Source organism: Salmo salar, chromosome 07 (genome assembly GCF_965601325.2).
Source record: "Salmo salar chromosome 07, fSalSal1, whole genome shotgun sequence".
In the NCBI taxonomy this organism is placed as follows: domain Eukaryota; kingdom Metazoa; phylum Chordata; class Actinopteri; order Salmoniformes; family Salmonidae; genus Salmo; species Salmo salar.
Window position 1 is genome coordinate 69,088,978 of NC_138297.1, and position 23,837 is coordinate 69,112,814.

The 23,837-nt window shown below is 47.5% G+C and overlaps 1 protein-coding gene across 1 annotated transcript in view; it reads right to left on the bottom strand.

Annotated features, from left to right (window-relative positions):
* The window catches only part of LOC106576653 (glutamate receptor-interacting protein 1), a 153,629-nt gene that overhangs the window by 36,312 nt on the left and 93,480 nt on the right, over positions 1-23,837 (bottom strand). Inside the window, exons 10-11 of the mRNA XM_082977232.1 lie at positions 8,421-8,566; positions 752-896 (exon numbers count right to left, since the gene is read on the bottom strand). Of these exons, the coding sequence (XP_082833358.1) occupies positions 752-896; positions 8,421-8,566 (291 nt within the window). The remainder of the gene's footprint in view (positions 1-751; positions 897-8,420; positions 8,567-23,837) is intronic.

Genomic DNA, 23,837 nt, shown 5'->3' on the forward strand with positions numbered 1-23,837 from the left:
GAAACACCAGGGCTGTGTTCATTAGGGAGAAAACGCTATGAACCGGGGATGTACTACCAATAGGAAGTTGCACATTGTCTGGCTACAGTGTGTTCTGCTGAACATGACCCAGGAGAAGAGGCCTTAGGTCTGTGTGCAAAGAGAGTGTCAAAGAAATCTGTCAGATTAACACCCCCCAGAAACCTCAACTCTTCATCCTACTGAGCCAAACACATTTTCTGTCCTCAGACCAGCTGGTCTGGCGTCTGCCTGAGCTATCCAAGCCTCCCCAGGGTGTCAGTCAGTTCTACCCAGCGAGAGAGAGAGAGATCCCCTGTCTCTGCCAGCTACCCACACCCCATTCCCCTGTCCCCTGTCCCCTGTCTCTGCCAGCTACCCACACCCCATTCCCCTGTCCCCTGTCCCCTGTCTCTGCCAGCTACCCACACCCCATTCCCATGTCCCCTGTCCCCTGTCTCTGCCAGCTACCCACACCCCATTCCCCTGTCCCCTGTCTCTGCCAGCTACCCACACCCCATTCCCCTGTCCCCTGTCTCTGCCAGCTACCCACATCCCATTCCCCTGTCCCCTGTCTCTGCCAGCTACCCACACCCCATTCCCCTGTCCCCTGTCCCCTGTCTCTACCAGCTACCCACACCCCATTCCCCTGTCCCCTGTCCCCTGTCTCTGCCAGCTACCCACACCCCATTCCCCTGTCCCCTGTCCCCTGTCTCTGCCAGCTACCCACACCCCATTCCCCTAGCTCTCTCACCTCTCGGCCAGTCCTCCCTTGGTGAGGCTGGAGATGACGATGGGGTCAAAGGGCTCCTCTGTGCCTGAGATGGTGATCCCCAGCGGGCCTCCATATCTCTTCAGCTCCACCGTGTAGATGATGGATCCAGACAGCTCCTGTTCGTCTGGAACACAGGACAACAGCACAGTGTATACATCCGTCCCTTGGCTTTACAACTCTGTCCCCATGCTGGGACAAGCACAGCCCTGGTCAGGGTTAGGACCAGGGTTAGGACCAGGGTTAGGGCCAGGGTTAGGACCAGGGTTAGGACCAGGGTTAGGGCCAGGGTTAGGACCAGGGTTAGGGCCAGGGTTAGGGCCAGGGTTAGGACCAGGGTTAGGGCCAGGGTTAGGACCAGGGTTAGGACCAGGGTTAGGACCAGGGTTAGGACCAGGGTTAGGGCCAGGGTTAGGGCCAGGGTTAGGACCAGGGTTAGGGCCAGGGTTAGGGCCAGGGTTAGGGTCAGGGTTAGGGCCAGGGTTAGGGTCAGGTTTAGGGCCAGGGTTAGGGCCAGGGTTAGGGTCAGGGTTAGGACCAGGGTTAGGGCCAGGGCCAGGGTTAGGACCAGGGTTAGGGCCAGGGTTAGGACCAGGGTTAGGACCAGGGTTAGGGTCAGGGTTAGGACCAGGGTTAGGACCAGGGTTAGGGCCAAGGTTAGGACCAGGGTTAGGGTCAGGGTTAGGGCCAGGGTTAAGGTCAGGGTTAGGACCAGGGTTAGGAGCATTAAAATGCAAATCAATTTATAACATTTTTGACATGCGTTTTTCTGGAGTGAGAAACTCATTCAACCTCAGAGTCATTGTATCATTTCATATACAAAGTGCTGGAGTACAGAGCCAGAACAACAACTAAGGTCCTCTTGGAGCTCACTGTACGACAGCGTGGAGCTAGATAAGTCATTCAGACAAATAATAACATTAACTGTTACTTCCTGATAGTGTATAGCAAGATATAGCCCACGGTTCAATGTATGGAGAGACAGAGAGGGAGGGATGGAGGGAGAGAGAGGGAGGACCTAGAGAGAGGAAGGACCTAGAGAGAGGACCTAGAGAGAGAGGGAGTGGAGAATTATCTCTCCGTGTTAAGAGGGCATACCACTTTAGACAGAGTGCAGCCCACCTGTGAGTTCCTCTCCATCAGACGATGGAAAAGAGAAACCCTGCTCATTATAAACTACTGAGAGCTGGAGACTCTTTGAAGAAGAAGAACCGGCTGAGCATCTGAATAAAGTAGAACAAATCTACCATCCCTACTTGGTTTAACTACTTCATGTTTTTCAATGCATTACATTTACATTTTAGTCATTTAGCAGACGCTCTTATCCAGAGCGACTTACAAATTGGTGCATTCACCTATAATATCCAGTGGAACAACCACTTTACAATAGTGCATCTAAATCTTTTAAGGGGGGGGTTAGAAGGATTACTTTATCCTATCCCAGGTATTCCTTGAAGAGGTGGGGTTTCAGGTGTCTCCGGAAGGTGGTGATTGACTCCGCTGTCCTGGCGTCGTGAGGGAGCTTGTTCCACCATTGGGGTGCCAGAGCAGCGAACAGTTTTGACTGGGCTGAGCGGGAACTGTGCTTCCTCAGAGGTAGGGAGGCGAGCAGGCCAGAGGTGGATGAACGGAGTGCCCTTGTTTGGGTGTAGGGCCTGATCAGAGCCTGAAGGTACGGAGGTGCCGTTCCCCTCACAGCTCCGTAGGCAAGCACCATGGTCTTGTAGCGGATGCGAGCTTCGACTGGAAGCCAGTGGAGAGAGCGGAGGAGCGGGGTGACGTGAGAGAACTTGGGAAGGTTGAACACCAGACGGGCTGCGGCGTTCTGGATGAGTTGTAGGGGTTTAATGGCACAGGCAGGGAGCCCAGCCAACAGCGAGTTGCAATAATCCAGACGGGAGATGACAAGTGCCTGGATTAGGACCTGCGCCGCTTCCTGTGTGAGGCAGGGTCGTACTCTGCGAATGTTGTAGAGCATGAACCTACAGGATCAATGCTACTTAGAGAGTTGAATATTGGTTAATATAACACATGAAGATGTTTTTTCCTCTGCTGAAAGCTGACTAGGCCTGTTTCCTCAAAGCATCTCAGAGTACAAGTGCTGAACTAGGATCTGGTCCTCCCTCATATTCATTATGATTTATTATGATTTAATTTGTATTTTTTATTTAACTAGGCAAGTCAGTTAAGAACAAGTTCTTATTTACAATGACATCCTACACCGGTAGTGACGCCTCAAGCACTGAGATGCAGTGCCTTAGACCGCTGCGCCAGTCGGGAGCCTTTTTAAAAGGCTAAACTGATCCTAGATTAGCATTCCTACTCTGAGACACTTTGTGAATATGGGTAAGAGCCCAGGAGTTGACAGGAGAGAACCTCCCCCTCTCTCTATTTCTCTCTCTCTCTATTTCTCTCTCTCTCTATTTCTCTCTCTCTCTATTTCTCTCTCTATATATTTCTCTCTCTCTCTATTTCTCTCTCTCTCTATTTCTCTATCTCTATTTCTCTGTCTCTCTCTCTATCTATGTCTCTCTCTATTTTTCTCTCTCTATTTCTCTCTCTCTAATTCTCTCTCTCTCTCTCTCTCCACAGTGACATGATCCTCTATCCTCTACCACAGTACCACTGGAGATCTAAGATGGAAAACAAGACTGGTCAAATGGCAACTGTGTCTTCCAGGTAAGCAGTGAGAGAGGAATAAAGAGGAGGCGGAGGAGGAGAAGGAGGGAGGGATGCTCTTTCTTAACTGGATTCTAGGAAGATGAGGGAAGAGATTGTCTGATAGGAACATCAGTAGGTAGAGATGGTAGAGAGAGAGATGGTCTGATAAGAACATCAGTAGGTAGAGATGGTAGAGAGAGAGATTTTCTGATAGGAACATCAGTAGGTAGAGATGGTAGAGAGAGAGATTGTCTGATAGGAACATCAGAAGGTAGAGATGGTAGAGAGAGAGATTGTCTGATAGGAACATCAGAAGGTAGAGATGGTAGAGAGAGAGATTGTCTGATAGGAACATCAGTAGGTAGAGATGGTAGAGAGAGAGATTGTCTGATAGGAACATCAGTAGGTAGAGATGGTAGAGAGAGAGATTGTCTGATAGGAACATCAGAAGGTAGAGATGGTAGAGAGAGAGATTGTCTGATAGGAACATCAGTAGGTAGAGATGGTAGAGAGAGAGATTGTCTGATAGGAACATCAGTAGGTAGAGATGGTAGAGAGAGAGATTGTCTGATAGGAACATCAGAAGGTAGAGATGGTAGAGAGAGAGATTGTCTGATAGGAACATCAGAGGTAGAGATGGTAGAGAGAGAGATTGTCTGATAGGAACATCAGAAGGTAGAGATGGTAGAGAGAGAGATTGTCTGCCACCAGAGAAAGACCTAGCAGTCCCTACAGTGGGTGAGCTAGGATAACACAGTTCTCAGAACAGATGGACTGACTCTTGTTCACTCTAGTTCATTAACACTTGACTTAACTCTCCTCCCAGTGACTATGGGTGGTGTTGGGAGCCAGGAGGAGAAACCCTTAACTCTCCTCCCAGTGACTATGGGTGGTGAGAGGAGCCAGGAGGACAAACCCTTAACTCTCCTCCCAGTCACTATGGGTGGTGTGGGGAGCCAGGAGGAGAAACCCTTAACTCTCCTCCCAGTGACTATGGGTGGTGAGAGGAGCCAGGAGGAGAAACCCTTAACTCTCCTCCCAGTGACTATGGGTGGTGTGGGGAGCCAGGAGGAGAAACCCTTAACTCTCCTCCCAGTGACTATGGGTGGTGTGGGGAGCCAGGAGGAGAAACCCTTAACTCTCCTCCCAGTGACTATGGGTGGTGAGGGGAGCCAGGAGGAGAAACCCTTAACTCTCCTCCCAGTGACTATGGGTGGTGTGGGGAGCCAGGAGGAGAAACCCTTAACTCTCCTCCCAGTGACTATGGGTGGTGTGAGGAGCCAGGAGGAGAAACCCTTAACTCTCCTCCCAGTGACTATGGGTGGTGTGGGGAGCCAGGAGGAGAAACCCTTAACTCTCCTCCCAGTGACTATGGGTGGTGAGAGGAGCCAGGAGGAGAAACCCTTAACTCTCCTCCCAGTCACTATGGGTGGTGTGGGGAGCCAGGAGGAGAAACCCTTAACTCTCCTCCCAGTCACTATGGGTGGTGAGAGGAGCCAGGAGGACAAACCCTTAACTCTCCTCCCAGTGACTATGGGTGGTGTGGGGAGCCAGGAGGAGAAACCCTTAACTCTCCTCCCAGTGACTATGGGTGGTGAGAGGAGCCAGGAGGACAAACCCTTAACTCTCCTCCCAGTGACTATGGGTGGTGAGAGGAGCCAGGAGGACAAACCCTTAACTCTCCTCCCAGTGACTATGGGTGGTGTGAGGAGCCAGGAGGAGAAACCCTTAACTCTCCTCCTAGTGACTATGGGTGGTGGTGGGAGCCAGGAGACATATAGCTAAAGTGACAGATACATTAATATGGAAATTCTTGTGTGTGTGTGTGTGTGTGTGTGTGTGTGTGTGTGTGTGTGTGTGTGTGTGTGTGTGTGTGTGTGTGTGTGTGTGTGTGTGTGTGTGTGTGTGTGTGTGTGTGTGTGTGTGTGTGTGTTGTTTAAACACTCTGACTGCATTAGTAATAACAGTGAAGTGAGATCTGTAACCTGATTATCTCTGTTCCATTACAACTTCAATTATAAATATTTAGTTCTGCGTTCAAACAAATAACTAAAAGAACAAAACACACACTAGACACATAGAGCGCATCCCAAATTACACCCTTTTCCCCTTTATAGTGCACTACCTTTGACCAGGGCCTATAGGGCCACTCTAAAGGGAATAGGGTGCCATTTGAGAGACATGGAAATAGATGAATCAATAAACATGGATGTCAGTTTGATTCTGCCCCCCTCTGTGAGCCGATTGGTTCATCACGTCCCCGGTGGTGAGGGGGGGATTTGGTGCGTTGGTTGTTAGTGGTCTGATTGAACAAACAGAGCGTTTCATTTGTTCCAATTAAACTAATCTAAGCCTAATATGCATACAGAGTAATAGCTCTGTGATGATTGGCCGTGGGGTCTCCTGCTGCATTGCAACAGTTTAAGGGGGTAAACTGAGAAGACTCTTTCAGGAAACGGGATGGTGGGAAGGACTGTGTTCTCTCTAATTGGCTGGGTTTACACAGGAAGCACAATTCTTTTGGAAGGCCCGTCTTTTGACCAATCCCATCAGATCTTTTCACATCAAATCATTTTTCAGCGCTGGTCTGATTGGTGAAAAGACAAATTAGTGAGAAGAAAAAAAAGCCAGTGTAAACCCAGCCATTCTGTTGTAGATCTAATTCTACAGTTAAAGTTCTACTCATTCTTAATTAGTATCAGTCAAGCCTTTAGGGTCTTGGCTCTGTCTCCACCTGCTGTTCTGTCAGACTTCATATTGACTTCATCAACTCCATCATTCAGTCAGTGAGACTGGGAGGAATGAATCATCCACCTGCTGTTCTGTCAGACTTCATATTGACTTCATCAACTCCATCATTCAGTCAGTGAGACTGGGAGGAATGAATCATCCACCTGCTGTTCTGTCAGACTTCATATTGACTTCATCAACTCCATCATTCAGTCAGTGAGACTGGGAGGAATGAATCATCCACCTGCTGTTCTGTCAGACTTCATATTGACTTCATCAACTCCATCATTCAGTCAGTGAGACTGGGAGGAATGAATCATCCACCTGCTGTTCTGTCAGACTTCATATTGACTTCATCAACTCCATCATTCAGTCAGTGAGACTGGGAGGAATGAATCATTGAATACGACTCACAATTGAAGCTGATTTATTTGTATTTTTTTCTGTTGCTATTTTTGATAAATGATTCATGTATTCCATTTCCTGGAAATGGAAGGAACATGTGTATGGGTAATTAGATCCTAGGGCTGTAGAGATGGGTTGGAGTGAGTGCTAACTCACACATGTTTTGTTTTAGGTATGACAGTCCTGGTCAGGTGAATTATATCTAACAAGGACTGTGGTTTTGACTAACAGAGAGGTTGGGTCAGTGGTTTTGACTAGCAGAGAGGTTGGGTCAGTGGTTTTGACTAACATAGAGGTTGGTTCAGTGGTTTTGACTAACAGAGAGGTTGGTTCAGTGGTTTTGACTAACAGAGAGGTTGGTTCAGTGGTTTTGTCTAGCAGAGAGGTTGGGTCAGTGGTTTTGACTAACATAGAGGTTGGGTTCAGTGGTTTTGACTAACAGAGAGGTTGGTACAGTGGTTTTGACTAGCAGAGAGGTTGGTACAGTGGTTTTGACTAGCAGAGAGGTTGGTACAGTGGTTTTGACTAGCAGAGAGGTTGGTACAGTGGTTTTGTCTAACAGAGAGATTGGTTCAGTGGTTTTGACTAACAGAGAGGTGGTGTTCAGTGGTTTTGACTAACAGAGAGGTTGGTACAGTGGTTTTGACTAGCAGAGAGGTTGGTACAGTGGTTTTGACTAACAGAGAGGTTGGGTCAGTGGTTTTGACTAACAGAGAGGTTGGTTCAGTGGTTTTGACTAACAGAGAGGTTGGTTCAGGGGTTTTTACTAACAGATAGGTTGGTTCAGTGGTTTTGACTAACAGAGAGGTTGGTTCAGTGGTTTTGACTAGCAGAGAGGTTGGTTCGGTGGTTTTGACTAACAGAGAGGTTGGTTCAGTGGTTTTGACTAACAGAGAGGTTGGTTCAGTGGTTTTGACTAACAGAGAGGTTGGTTCAGGGGTTTTTACTAACAGAGAGGTTGGTTCAGTGGTTTTGACTAACAGAGAGGTTGGTTCAGTGGTTTTGACTAACAGAGAGGTTGGTTCAGGGTTTTTTACTAACAGAGAGGTTGGTTCAGTGGTTTTGACTAACAGAGAGGTTGGTTCAGTGGTTTTGACTAACAGAGAGGTTGTGTGTGTGATCTGAACTGAACTGGGCTGCAGACCCATCTGTATGTGTACTGGTGGAAGACCCACTGCTGCCACCAGGGAGATACACACCGCTAATGATGTGTGTGTGTTGATGAGTGAGTCTGTGTGTGTGTGTGTGTGTGTGTGTGTGTGCGTGTGTGTGTGTGTGTGTGTCCAGTGTGTGTCCAGTGTTTGTGTGCCCAGTGTGTGTGTGTGTGTATGTGTGTGTGTGTGTGTGTGTGTGTGTGTGTGTGTGTGTGTGTGTGTGTGTCCAGTGTGTGTGTGTGCGTGTGTGTATGTGTGTGTGTGTCCAGTGTGTGTCCAGTGTTTGTGTGTGTGTGTCCTGTGTGTGTGTGTGTGTCCAGTGTGTGTATGTGTGTGTGTGTGTCCAGTGTGTGTGTGTGTGTGTGTGTGTGTCCAGTGTGTGTGGTGTGTGTGTGTGTGTGTCTAGTGTGTGTGTGTGTGTGTGTGTGTCCAGTGTGTGTGTGTGTGTGTGTGTGTGTGTGTGTGTGTGTGTGTGTGTGTGTCCAGTGTGTGTGTGTGTGTGTGTGTGTGTGTGTGTGTGTGTGTGTGTGTGTGTGTGTGTGTGTGTGTGTGTGTGTCCAGTGTGTGAGTGTGTGTGTGTGTGTCCAGTGTGTGTGTGTGTGTGTGTGTGTGTGTGTGTGTGTGTGTGTGTGTGTGTGTGTGTGTGTGTGTGTGTGTGTGTGTGTGTGTGTGTGTGTGTGTGTCCAGTGTGTACGCACTACCTGAGTTGTCCTCGTCCTTGCGTATCTTGAGCTTGACCAGTTCTTCACACTGCTGGAGAATCTGAACAGCGTCTTCCATGGAACAGTTGTCCAGGCGGATGTTATCGATGGCCAGCAGCTTGTCCCCCAGCTCCAGAGTACCAGTCCTGGGGAGAGAAACACACAGACCAGCGTTTACAGGTGGACGGGACGGGCTTCAAACATATATTCTACAGTGTGGACTATTATATGTGTAAATGTGTATTCATATAGTACATTGGTTACAACACCACTTCAGTGTTGCTAACATGCTGTTCTTTCACACCATAAACCCTGATCTGAATGATCATGTGTGGAAACATCCATTATTCTTCATGTCCACATACTGAACACAGTCCATAGTTCTCACCAACACACAGACAGAATCCTAACCCCCCCCCATAGACAGATATGCAGATGTAATGCATGTTTAACTCTGTCAGAGACTCAAACAGAGACAAGCTGCTGAAATGAGACTCACAGAGACCTGTTAACAGGAGCCCTGACAGAGACAAGCTGCTGAAATGAGACTCACAGAGTCCTGTTAACAGGAACCCTGACAGAGACAAGCTGCTGAAACGAGACTCACAGAGACCTGTTAACAGGAGCCCTGACAGAGACAAGCTGCTGAAACGAGACTCACAGAGACCTGTTAACAGGAGCCCTGACAGAGACAAGCTGCTGAAACGAGACTCACAGAGACCTGTTAACAGGAGCCCTGACAGAGACAAGCTGCTGAAATGAGACTCACAGAGACCTGTTAACAGGACTCCTGACAGAGACAAGCTGCTGAAATGAGACTCACAGAGACCTGTTAACAGGAGCCCTGACAGAGACAAGCTGCTGAAATGAGACTCACAGAGACCTGTTAACAGGAGCCCTGACAGAGACAAGCTGCTGAAATGAGACTCACAGAGACCTGTTAACAGGACTCCTGACAGAGACAAGCTGCTGAAATGAGACTCACAGAGACCTGTTAACAGGAGCCCTGACAGAGACAAGCTGCTGAAATGAGACTCACAGAGACCTGTTAACAGGAGCCCTGACAGAGACAAGCTGCTGAAATGAGACTCACAGAGACCTGTTAACAGGACTCCTGACAGAGACAAGCTGCTGAAATGAGACTCACAGAGACCTGTTAACAGGAGCCCTGACAGAGACAAGCTGCTGAAATGAGACTCACAGAGACCTGTTAACAGGAGCCCTGACAGAGACAAGCTGCTGAAATGAGACTCACAGAGACCTGTTAACAGGAGCCCTGACAGAGACAAGCTGCTGAAATGAGACTCACAGAGACCTGTTAACAGGAGCCCTGACAGAGACAAGCTGCTGAAATGAGACTCACAGAGACCTGTTAACAGGAGCCCTGACAGAGACAAGCTGCTGAAACGAGACTCACAGAGACCTGTTAACAGGAGCCCTGACAGACACAAGCTGCTGAAACGAGACTCACAGAGACCTGTTAACAGGAGCCCTGACAGAGACAAGCTGCTGAAACGAGACTCACAGAGACCTGTTAACAGGAGCCCTGACAGAGACAAGCTGCTGAAACGAGACTCACAGAGACCTGTTAACAGGAACCCTGACAGAGACAAGCTGCTGAAACGAGACTCACAGAGACCTGTTAACAGGAACCCTGACAGAGACAAGCTGCTGAAATGAGACTCACAGAGACCTGTTAACAGGAGCCCTGACAGAGACAAGCTGCTGAAATGAGACTCACAGAGACCTGTTAACAGGAGCCCTGACAGAGACAAGCTGCTGAAATGAGACTCACAGAGACCTGTTAACAGGAGCCCTGACAGAGACAAGCTGCTGAAATGAGACTCACAGAGACCTGTTAACAGGAGCCCTGACAGAGACAAGCTGCTGAAATGAGACTCACAGAGACCTGTTAACAGGAGCCCTGACAGAGACAAGCTGCTGAAATGAGACTCACAGAGACCTGTTAACAGGAGCCCTGACAGAGACAAGCTGCTGAAATGAGACTCACAGAGACCTGTTAACAGGAGCCCTGACAGAGACAAGCTGCTGAAATGAGACTCACAGAGACCTGTTAACAGGAGCCCTGACAGAGACAAGCTGCTGAAATGAGACTCACAGAGACCTGTTAACAGGAGCCCTGACAGAGACAAGCTGCTGAAACGAGACTCACAGAGACCTGTTAACAGGAGCCCTGACAGACACAAGCTGCTGAAACGAGACTCACAGAGACCTGTTAACAGGAGCCCTGACAGAGACAAGCTGCTGAAACGAGACTCACAGAGACCTGTTAACAGGAGCCCTGACAGAGACAAGCTGCTGAAACGAGACTCACAGAGACCTGTTAACAGGAACCCTGACAGAGACAAGCTGCTGAAACGAGACTCACAGAGACCTGTTAACAGGAACCCTGACAGAGACAAGCTGCTGAAACGAGACTCACAGAGACCTGTTAACAGGAGCCCTGACAGAGACAAGCTGCTGAAATGAGACTCACAGAGACCTGTTAACAGGAGCCCTGACAGAGACAAGCTGCTGAAATGAGACTCACAGAGACCTGTTAACAGGAGCCCTGACAGAGACAAGCTGGTGAAATGAGACTCACAGAGACCTGTTAACAGGAGCCCTGACAGAGACAAGCTGCTGAAACGAGACTCACAGAGACCTGTTAACAGGAACCCTGACAGAGACAAGCTGCTGAAACGAGACTCACAGAGACCTGTTAACAGGAACCCTGACAGAGACAAGCTGCTGAAATGAGACTCACAGAGACCTGTTAACAGGAGCCCTGACAGAGACAAGCTGCTGAAATGAGACTCACAGAGACCTGTTAACAGGAGCCCTGACAGAGACAAGCTGCTGAAATGAGACTCACAGAGACCTGTTAACAGGAGCCCTGACAGAGACAAGCTGCTGAAATGAGACTCACAGAGACCTGTTAACAGGAGCCCTGACAGAGACAAGCTGCTGAAATGAGACTCACAGAGACCTGTTAACAGGAGCCCTGACAGAGACAAGCTGCTGAAATGAGACTCACAGAGACCTGTTAACAGGAGCCCTGACAGAGACAAGCTGCTGAAACGAGACTCACAGAGACCTGTTAACAGGAGCCCTGACAGAGACAAGCTGCTGAAATGAGACTCACAGAGACCTGTTAACAGGAGCCCTGACAGAGACAAGCTGCTGAAATGAGACTCACAGAGACCTGTTAACAGGAACCCTGACAAGCTGCTAAAATGGGCCAAATGCAGTGAGGTGAATGTAGAGCATCAATAACAAGAACTACATCCCAAATGGCACCCTATTCCCTATGTAGTGCACTACTGTTGACCAGGGAACATAGAGTTTTGATCAAACATAGTGTACTACATAGGGAATAGGGTGCCATTTGGAATGCAGTACAAGCAATCATCAGTTGGCTCCCTTCCCTCCATTCACTATGACAACACAGAGGCAGAATACAGAATACTGTTCAGTTGTCCTCATTCCTCATTCTGGAACAACATTCATATTCCAACGTAATCCAGAGAAAGAAACTCATTATTAAAATGACCAATAATCTCTGTTTTTTTTTTTTACTAATGTCCAAAATGTCTAAATCCTGAAAGGTATAAGGGACAACACCTGCCCAATTTACCTGAAAGCTAGGTCATCGTTACGGTAAATACCCTAGTACCAGAGCATAGAAAAAGGTTGATTAACGTAAATTCTCTATTATAGCAGCAGAATGTAAACTAGAATCACATCATAACTCCCCAGTGCTTTCCTCTGGCTCCTTGACAGGGGTAACTAATACCTAGATAGAACAGGACTGGGTGCCTTTCCTCTGGCTCCTTGACAGGGGTAACTAATACCTAGATAGAACAGGACTGGGTGCCTTTCCTCTGTCTCCTTGACAGGGGTAACTAATACCTAGATAGAACAGGACTGGGTGCCTTTCCTCTGTCTCCTTGACAGGGGTAACTAATACCTAGATAGAACAGGACTGGGTGCCTTTCCTCTGTCTCCTTGACAGGGGTAACTAATACCTAGATAGAACAGGACTGGGTGCCTTTCCTCTGTCTCCTTGACAGGGTAACTAATACCTAGATAGAACAGGACTGGGTGCCTTTCCTCTGTCTCCTTGACAGGGGTAACTAATACCTAGATAGAACAGGACTGGGTGCCTTTCCTCTGTCTCCTTGACAGGGGTAACTAATACCTAGATAGAACAGGACTGGGTGCCTTTCCTCTGCCTCCTTGACAGGGGTAACTAATACCTAGATAGAACAGGACTGGGTGCCTTTCCTCTGTCTCCTTGACAGGGTAACTAATACCTAGATAGAACAGGACTGGGTGCCTTTCCTCTGTCTCCTTGACAGGGGTAACTAATACCTAGATAGAACAGGACTGGGTGCCTTTCCTCTGTCTCCTTGACAGGGGTAACTAATACCTAGATAGAACAGGACTGGGTGCCTTTCCTCTGTCTCCTTGACAGGGGTAACTAATACCTAGATAGAACAGGACTGGGTGCCTTTCCTCTGCCTCCTTGACAGGGGTAACTAATACCTAGATAGAACAGGACTGGGTGCCTTTCCTCTGGCTCCTTGACAGGGGTAACTAATACCTAGATAGAACAGGACTGGGTGCCTTTCCTCTGTCTCCTTGACAGGGGTAACTAATACCTAGATAGAACAGGACTGGGTGCCTTTCCTCTGTCTCCTTGACAGGGGTAACTAATACCTAGATAGAACAGGACTGGGTGCCTTTCCTCTGTCTCCTTGACAGGGTAACTAATACCTAGATAGAACAGGACTGGGTGCCTTTCCTCTGTCTCCTTGACAGGGGTAACTAATACCTAGATAGAACAGGACTGGGTGCCTTTCCTCTGTCTCCTTGACAGGGTAACTAATACCTAGATAGAACAGGACTGGGTGCCTTTCCTCTGGCTCCTTGACAGGGGTAACTAATACCTAGATAGAACAGGACTGGGTGCCTTTCCTCTGTCTCCTTGACAGGGGTAACTAATACCTAGATAGAACAGGACTGGGTGCCTTTCCTCTGTCTCCTTGACAGCGGTAACTAATACCTAGATAGAACAGGACTGGGTGCCTTTCCTCTGTCTCCTTGACAGCGGTAACTAATACCTAGATAGAACAGGACTGGGTGCCTTTCCTCTGTCTCCTTGACAGGGGTAACTAATACCTAGATAGAACAGGACTGGGTGCCTTTCCTCTGTCTCCTTGACAGGGGTAACTAATACCTAGATAGAACAGGACTGGGTACCTTTCCTCTGTCTCCTTGACAGGGGTAACTAATACCTAGATAGAACAGGACTGGGTGCCTTTCCTCTGGCTCCTTGACAGGGGTAACTAATACCTAGATAGAACAGGACTGGGTGCCTTTCCTCTGTCTCCTTGACAGGGTAACTAATACCTAGATAGAACAGGACTGGGTGCCTTTCCTCTGGCTCCTTGACAGGGGTAACTAATACCTAGATAGAACAGGACTGGGTGCCTTTCCTCTGTCTCCTTGACAGGGGTAACTAATACCTAGATAGAACAGGACTGGGTGCCTTTCCTCTGTCTCCTTGACAGGGGTAACTAATACCTAGATAGAACAGGACTGGGTGCCTTTCCTCTGTCTCCTTGACAGGGGTAACTAATACCTAGATAGAACAGGACTGGGTGCCTTTCCTCTGTCTCCTTGACAGGGTAACTAATACCTAGATAGAACAGGACTGGGTGCCTTTCCTCTGTCTCCTTGACAGGGGTAACTAATACCTAGATAGAACAGGACTGGGTGCCTTTCCTCTGGCTCCTTGACAGGGGTAACTAATACCTAGATAGAACAGGACTGGGTGCCTTTCCTCTGTCTCCTTGACAGGGGTAACTAATACCTAGATAGAACAGGACTGGGTGCCTTTCCTCTGCCTCCTTGACAGGGGTAACTAATACCTAGATAGAACAGGACTGGGTGCCTTTCCTCTGTCTCCTTGACAGGGTAACTAATACCTAGATAGAACAGGACTGGGTGCCTTTCCTCTGTCTCCTTGACAGGGGTAACTAATACCTAGATAGAACAGGACTGGGTGCCTTTCCTCTGTCTCCTTGACAGGGGTAACTAATACCTAGATAGAACAGGACTGGGTGCCTTTCCTCTGTCTCCTTGACAGGGGTAACTAATACCTAGATAGAACAGGACTGGGTGCCTTTCCTCTGCCTCCTTGACAGGGGTAACTAATACCTAGATAGAACAGGACTGGGTGCCTTTCCTCTGGCTCCTTGACAGGGGTAACTAATACCTAGATAGAACAGGACTGGGTGCCTTTCCTCTGTCTCCTTGACAGGGGTAACTAATACCTAGATAGAACAGGACTGGGTGCCTTTCCTCTGTCTCCTTGACAGGGGTAACTAATACCTAGATAGAACAGGACTGGGTGCCTTTCCTCTGTCTCCTTGACAGGGTAACTAATACCTAGATAGAACAGGACTGGGTGCCTTTCCTCTGTCTCCTTGACAGGGGTAACTAATACCTAGATAGAACAGGACTGGGTGCCTTTCCTCTGTCTCCTTGACAGGGTAACTAATACCTAGATAGAACAGGACTGGGTGCCTTTCCTCTGGCTCCTTGACAGGGGTAACTAATACCTAGATAGAACAGGACTGGGTGCCTTTCCTCTGTCTCCTTGACAGGGGTAACTAATACCTAGATAGAACAGGACTGGGTGCCTTTCCTCTGTCTCCTTGACAGCGGTAACTAATACCTAGATAGAACAGGACTGGGTGCCTTTCCTCTGTCTCCTTGACAGCGGTAACTAATACCTAGATAGAACAGGACTGGGTGCCTTTCCTCTGTCTCCTTGACAGGGTAACTAATACCTAGATAGAACAGGACTGGGTGCCTTTCCTCTGTCTCCTTGACAGGGGTAACTAATACCTAGATAGAACAGGACTGGGTGCCTTTCCTCTGGCTCCTTGACAGGGGTAACTAATACCTAGATAGAACAGGACTGGGTGCCTTTCCTCTGTCTCCTTGACAGGGGTAACTAATACCTAGATAGAACAGGACTGGGTGCCTTTCCTCTGCCTCCTTGACAGGGGTAACTAATACCTAGATAGAACAGGACTGGGTGCCTTTCCTCTGTCTCCTTGACAGGGTAACTAATACCTAGATAGAACAGGACTGGGTGCCTTTCCTCTGCCTCCTTGACAGGGGTAACTAATACCTAGATAGAACAGGACTGGGTGCCTTTCCTCTGTCTCCTTGACAGGGGTAACTAATACCTAGATAGAACAGGACTGGGTGCCTTTCCTCTGTCTCCTTGACAGGGGTAACTAATACCTAGATAGAACAGGACTGGGTGCCTTTCCTCTGCCTCCTTGACAGGGGTAACTAATACCTAGATAGAACAGGACTGGGTGCCTTTCCTCTGGCTCCTTGACAGGGGTAACTAATACCTAGATAGAACAGGACTGGGTGCCTTTCCTCTGTCTCCTTGACAGGGGTAACTAATACCTAGATAGAACAGGACTGGGTGCCTTTCCTCTGTCTCCTTGACAGGGGTAACTAATACCTAGATAGAACAGGACTGGGTGCCTTTCCTCTGTCTCCTTGACAGGGTAACTAATACCTAGATAGAACAGGACTGGGTGCCTTTCCTCTGTCTCCTTGACAGGGGTAACTAATACCTAGATAGAACAGGACTGGGTGCCTTTCCTCTGTCTCCTTGACAGGGGTAACTAATACCTAGATAGAACAGGACTGGGTGCCTTTCCTCTGTCTCCTTGACAGGGGTAACTAATACCTAGATAGAACAGGACTGGGTGCCTTTCCTCTGTCTCCTTGACAGCGGTAACTAATACCTAGATAGAACAGGACTGGGTGCCTTTCCTCTGTCTCCTTGACAGCGGTAACTAATACCTAGATAGAACAGGACTGGGTGCCTTTCCTCTGTCTCCTTGACAGGGGTAACTAATACCTAGATAGAACAGGACTGGGTGCCTTTCCTCTGTCTCCTTGACAGGGGTAACTAATACCTAGATAGAACAGGACTGGGTGCCTTTCCTCTGTCTCCTTGACAGCGGTAACTAATACCTAGATAGAACAGGACTGGGTGCCTTTCCTCTGGCTCCTTGACAGGGGTAACTAATACCTAGATAGAACAGGACTGGGTGCCTTTCCTCTGTCTCCTTGACAGGGTAACTAATACCTAGATAGAACAGGACTGGGTGCCTTTCCTCTGGCTCCTTGACAGGGGTAACTAATACCTAGATAGAACAGGACTGGGTGCCTTTCCTCTGTCTCCTTGACAGGGGTAACTAATACCTAGATAGAACAGGACTGGGTGCCTTTCCTCTGTCTCCTTGACAGGGGTAACTAATACCTAGATAGAACAGGACTGGGTGCCTTTCCTCTGTCTCCTTGACAGGGGTAACTAATACCTAGATAGAACAGGACTGGGTGCCTTTCCTCTGTCTCCTTGACAGCGGTAACTAATACCTAGATAGAACAGGACTGGGTGCCTTTCCTCTGTCTCCTTGACAGGGGTAACTAATACCTAGATAGAACAGGACTGGGTGCCTTTCCTCTGGCTCCTTGACAGGGGTAACTAATACCTAGATAGAACAGGACTGGGTGCCTTTCCTCTGGCTCCTTGACAGGGGTAACTAATACCTAGATAGAACAGGACTGGGTGCCTTTCCTCTGTCTCCTTGACAGCGGTAACTAATACCTAGATAGAACAGGACTGGGTGCCTTTCCTCTGTCTCCTTGACAGGGGTAACTAATACCTAGATAGAACAGGACTGGGTGCCTTTCCTCTGTCTCCTTGACAGGGGTAACTAATACCTAGATAGAACAGGACTGGGTGCCTTTCCTCTGTCTCCTTGACAGGGGTAACTAATACCTAGATAGAACAGGACTGGGTGCCTTTCCTCTGGCTCCTTGACAGGGGTAACTAATACCTAGATAGAACAGGACTGGGTGCCTTTCCTCTGTCTCCTTGACAGGGTAACTAATACCTAGATAGAACAGGACTGGGTGCCTTTCCTCTGGCTCCTTGACAGGGGTAACTAATACCTAGATAGAACAGGACTGGGTGCCTTTCCTCTGTCTCCTTGACAGGGGTAACTAATACCTAGATAGAACAGGACTGGGTGCCTTTCCTCTGTCTCCTTGACAGGGGTAACTAATACCTAGATAGAACAGGACTGGGTGCCTTTCCTCTGTCTCCTTGACAGGGGTAACTAATACCTAGATAGAACAGGACTGGGTGCCTTTCCTCTGTCTCCTTGACAGGGTAACTAATACCTAGATAGAACAGGACTGGGTGCCTTTCCTCTGTCTCCTTGACAGGGGTAACTAATACCTAGATAGAACAGGACTGGGTGCCTTTCCTCTGGCTCCTTGACAGGGGTAACTAATACCTAGATAGAACAGGACTGGGTGCCTTTCCTCTGGCTCCTTGACAGGGGTAACTAATACCTAGATAGAACAGGACTGGGTGCCTTTCCTCTGTCTCCTTGACAGGGGTAACTAATACCTAGATAGAACAGGACTGGGTGCCTTTCCTCTGTCTCCTTGACAGGGTAACTAATACCTAGATAGAACAGGACTGGGTGCCTTTCCTCTGTCTCCTTGACAGGGGTAACTAATACCTAGATAGAACAGGACTGGGTGCCTTTCCTCTGTCTCCTTGACAGGGTAACTAATACCTAGATAGAACAGGACTGGGTGCCTTTCCTCTGGCTCCTTGACAGGGGTAACTAATACCTAGATAGAACAGGACTGGGTGCCTTTCCTCTGTCTCCTTGACAGGGGTAACTAATACCTAGATAGAACAGGACTGGGTGCCTTTCCTCTGTCTCCTTGACAGCGGTAACTAATACCTAGATAGAACAGGACTGGGTGCCTTTCCTCTGGCTCCTTGACAGGGGTAACTAATACCTAGATAGAACAGGACTGGGTGCCTTTCCTCTGGCTCCTTGACAGCGGTAACTAATACCTAGATAGAACAGGACTGGGTGCCTTTCCTCTGTCTCCTTGACAGGGGTAACTAATACCTAGATAGAACAGGACTGGGTGCCTTTCCTCTGTCTCCTTGACAGGGGTAACTAATACCTAGATAGAACAGGACTGGGTGCCTTTCCTCTGTCTCCTTGACAGGGGTAACTAATACCTAGATAGAACAGGACTGGGTGCCTTTCCTCTGTCTCCTTGACAGGGGTAACTAATACCTAGATAGAACAGGACTGGGTGCCTTTCCTCTGTCTCCTTGACAGGGGTAACTAATACCTAGATAGAACAGGACTGGGTGCCTTTCCTCTGTCTCCTTGACAGGGGTAACTAATACCTAGATAGAACAGGACTGGGTGCCTTTCCTCTGTCTCCTTGACAGCGGTAACTAATACCTAGATAGAACAGGACTGGGTGCCTTTCCTCTGGCTCCTTGACAGGGGTAACTAATACCTAGATAGAACAGGACTGGGTGCTTTGGGGAGAGAATCATAATCACTGATTAGTGCATAACCCAATTCCTATCATCTTCCTCTCAGCATAATTACCAGAACTGTGTCCCAAATGGAACCCTATTCTCTATATAGTGCACTAGTTTTGACCAGGGCCCATAGGGAATAGGTGCCAATTGGGCCGCAAACAAGGTAAACATATGTGTTGGTTGCGTAAAGCCTGGCAAAACGAGGGCAGAGACAGAATGTGGGCTAATTAGTTAGAGCCCTGGTGGTAAACAGAATGCTGCGTCGCCTTGGTAACGGGTCTGGATGTAAACACAGAGACCATCCAGTCCAGTTACTGTACTCCAGAAGGAGGAGGGGTTTAAACTAAATCTCTGTCTGTAGTGTGTGTGTGTGTGTGTGTGTGTGTGCGTGTGCGTGTGCGTGTGTGTGTGTGTGTGTGTGTGTGTGTGTGCGTGTGTGTGTGTGCGCGTGTGTGTGTATTTGTGTGCTCCTCTACCCACCTACCCCCCCTTCCTCAGCTGAGAATTCCCTCTCTCTGTGTGAAGTAGTGAACAGACATTTCACGATCCGTTTCCACTTTGGGGTATTTAATTAATTGTCCGCTGCCTCCCACAACGAGAATAACATCCGTTAGTAGGCTAGCGACTCAGTCGTCAAGCTGGCCCACTTCAGTTGGGAGGTACAGTCAGAGTTTTAAACGTGTGTCCTAACCATTGTGTTTGTTGTCTCATGGTGTTTTTATTATGTGGGGTAATGGCCCCCTGGGGGTCGTACCACAGAGCAGGGAGCCTGAACCCTGAACATCGTACCACAGAGCAGGGAGCCTGAACCCTGAACATCGTACCACGGAATACGGAGCCTGGCCACTGAACATCGTACCACAGAGCAGGGAGCCTGGCCACTGAACATCGTACCACAGAGCAGGGAGCCTGGCCACTGAACATCGTACCACGGAATACGGAGCCTGGCCACTGAACATCGTACCACGGAATACGGAGCCTGGCCACTGAACATCGTACCACAGAGCAGGGAGCCTGAACCCTGAACATCGTACCACGGAATACGGAGCCTGGCCACTGAACATCGTACCACGGAATACGGAGCCTGGCCCCTGAACATCGTACCACAGAGCAGGGAGCCTGGACCCTGAACATCGTACCACGGAATACGGAGCCTGGCCACTGAACATCGTACCACGGAGCAGGGAGCCTGGCCCCTGAACATCGTACCACAGAGCAGGGAGCCTGGCCACTGAACATCGTACCACAGAGCAGGGAGCCTGAACAATACATTATCTGTTTTGATCTAGAAAATTGGAATTATGCAGATGAGCTCATGCCCGGTCCCAGCCCAGAGCTGAGTGACCACAGAGCCTGGTCATAGACCACTGATTAATATCCACTGCATCAAACACAATATACTATACTGCAGAAATACATCTATTTATATGTGACTCTGCCATAGTGGAGTTTAGTGGAGTGGTGTGCAGAGCAACATTCATAGTGTAGTTTAGTAGAGTGGTGTGCAGAGCAAAATTCATAGTGTGGTTTAGTAGAGTGGTGTGCAGATCAACATTCATAGTGTAGTTTAGTGGAGTGGTGTGGAGAGCAACATTGATAGTGTGGTTTAGTAGAGTGGTGTGCAGAGCAACATTCATAGTGTGGTTTAGTAGAGTGGTGTGCAGATCAACATTCATAGTGTAGTTTAGTGGAGTGGTGTGGAGAGCAACATTCATAGTGAGGTTTAGTAGAGTGGTGTGCAGAGCAACATTCATAGTGTGGTTTAGTAGAGTGGTGTGCAGATCAACATTCATAGTGTAGTTTAGTGGAGTGGTGTGCAGAGCAACATTCATAGTGTAGTTTAGTGGAGTGGTGTGCAGAGCAACATACATAGTGTAGTTTAGTGGAGTGGTGTGGAGAACAACATTCATAGTGTAGTTTAGTAGAGTGGTGTGCAGATCAACATTCATAGTGTAGTTTAGTAGAGTGGTGTGGAGAGCAACATTCATAGTGTAGTTTAGTAGAGTGGTGTGGAGAGCAACATTCATAGTGTAGTTTAGTGGAGTGGTGTGCAGAGCAACATTCATAGTGTAGTTTAGTGGAGTGGTGTGGAGAGCAACATTCATAGTGTAGTTTAGTAGAGTGGTGTGCAGATCAACATTCATAGTGTAGTTTAGTGGAGTGGTGTGGAGAGCAATATTCATAGTGTAGTTTAGTGGAGTGGTGTGGAGAGCAACATTCATAGTGTAGTTTAGTGGAGTGGTGTGCAGAGCAACATTCATAGTGTAGTTTAGTGGAGTGGTGTGGAGAGCAACATTCATAGTGTAGTTTAGTAGAGTGGTGTGCAGAGCAACATTCATAGTGTAGTTTAGTGGAGTGGTGTGCAGAGCAACATTCATAGTGTAGTTTAGTAGAGTGGTGTGCAGAGCAACATTCATAGTGTAGTTTAGTGGAGTGGTGTGCAGAGCAACATTCATAGTGTAGTTTAGTAGAGTGGTGTGGAGAGCAACATTCATAGTGTAGTTTAGTGGAGTGGTGTGGAGAACAACATTCATAGTGTAGTTTAGTAGAGTGGTGTGGAGAGCAACATTCATAGTGTAGTTTAGTGGAGTGGTGTGGAGAACAACATTCATAGTGTGGTTTAGTAGAGTGGTGTGGAGAGCAACATTCATAGTGTAGTTTAGTGGAGTGGTGTGGAGAACAACATTCATAGTGTGGTTTAGTAGAGTGGTGTGGAGAGCAACATTCATAGTGTAGTTTAGTAGAGTGGTGTGGAGAGCAACATTCATAGTGTAGTTTAGTGGAGTGGTGTGGAGAACAACATTCATAGTGTGGTTTAGTAGAGTGGTGTGGAGAGCAACATTCATAGTGTAGTTTAGTAGAGTGGTGTGGAGAGCAACATTCATAGTGTAGTTTAGTAGAGTGGTGTGCAGAGCAACATTCATAGTGTAGTTTAGTAGAGTGGTGTGGAGAGCAACATTCATAGTGTAGTTTAGTGGAGTGGTGTGGAGAGCAACATTCATAGTGTAGTTTAGTAGAGTGGTGTGGAGAGCAACATTCATAGTGTGGTTTAGTAGAGTGGTGTGGAGAGCAACATTCATAGTGTGGTTTAGTAGAGTGGTGTGCAGATCAACATTCATAGTGTAGTTTAGTGGAGTGGTGTGCAGAGCAACATTCATAGTGTAGTTTAGTGGAGTGGTGTGGAGAACAACATTCATAGTGTAGTTTAGTAGAGTGGTGTGGAGAGCAACATTCATAGTGTAGTTTAGTGGAGTGGTGTGGAGAACAACATTCATAGTGTGGTTTAGTAGAGTGGTGTGCAGAGCAACATTCATAGTGTAGTTTAGTAGAGTGGTGTGGAGAGCAACATTCATAGTGTAGTTTAGTGGAGTGGTGTGGAGAGCAACATTCATAGTGTAGTTTAGTAGAGTGGTGTGGAGAGCAACATTCATAGTGTAGTTTAGTAGAGTGGTGTGCAGATCAACATTCATAGTGTAGTTTAGTGGAGTGGTGTGGAGAGCAACATTCATAGTGTAGTTTAGTGGAGTGGTGTGCAGAGCAACATTCATAGTGTAGTTTAGTGGAGTGGTGTGGAGAGCAACATTCATAGTGTAGTTTAGTGGAGTGGTGTGCAGAGCAACATTCATAGTGTAGTTTAGTGGAGTGGTGTGGAGAGCAACATTCATAGTGTAGTTTAGTGGAGTGGTGTGCAGAGCAACATTCATAGTGTAGTTTAGTGGAGTGGTGTGCAGAGCAACACTGAGACAATAGTGTTGATGTGGTTGGTGCATGTTGTATGTTTCAAATAATTACCTGTGAGCAGGTTGATTGGTTGATTGATGTATTTACCTGTGAGCAGGTTGATTGGTTGATTGATGTATTTACCTGTGAGCAGGTTAATTGGTTGATTGATGTATTGATGTATTTACCTGTGAGCAGGTTGATTGGTTGATTGATGTATTTACCTGTGAGCAGGTTAATTGTTTGATTGATGTATTGATGTATTTACCTGTGAGCAGGTTGATTGGTTGATTGATATATTTACCTGTGAGCAGGTTAATTGGTTGATTGATGTATTTACCTGTGAGCAGGTTGATTGGTTGATTGATATATTTACCTGTGAGCAGGTTGATTGGTTGATTGATGTATTTACCTGTGAGCAGGCTGATTGGTTGATTGATGTATTCACCTGTGAGCAGGTTGATTGGTTGATTGATGTATTTACCTGTGAGCAGGTTGATTGGTTGATTGATGTATTTACCTGTGAGCAGGTTGATTGGTTGATTGATGTATTTACCTGTGAGCAGGTTGATTGGTTGATTGATGTATTTACCTGTGAGAAGGTTGATTGGTTGATTGATGTATTTACCTGTGAGCAGGTTAATTGGTTGATTGATGTATTTACCTGTGAGCAGGTTGATTGGTTGATTGATATATTTACCTGTGAGCAGGCTGATTGGTTGATTGATGTATTCACCTGTGAGCAGGTTGATTGGTTGATTGATGTATTTACCTGTGAGCAGGTTGATTGATATATTTACCTGTGAGCAGGTTGATTGGTTGATTGATGTATTTACCTGTGAGCAGGTTGATTGGTTGATTGATGTATTTACCTGTGAGCAGGTTAATTGGTTGATTGATATATTTACCTGTGAGCAGGTTGATTGGTTGATTGATATATTTACCTGTGAGCAGGTTGATTGGTTGATTGATGTATTTACCTGTGAGCAGGTTAATTGGTTGATTGATATATTTACCTGTGAGCAGGTTGATTGGTTGATTGATGTATTTACCTGTGAGCAGGTTGATTGGTTGATTGATGTATTTACCTGTGAGCAGGTTAATTGGTTGATTGATATATTTACCTGTGAGCAGGTTAATTGGTTGATTGATGTATTTACCTGTGAGCAGGTTAATTGGTTGATTGATATATTTACCTGTGAGCAGGTTGATTGGTTGAT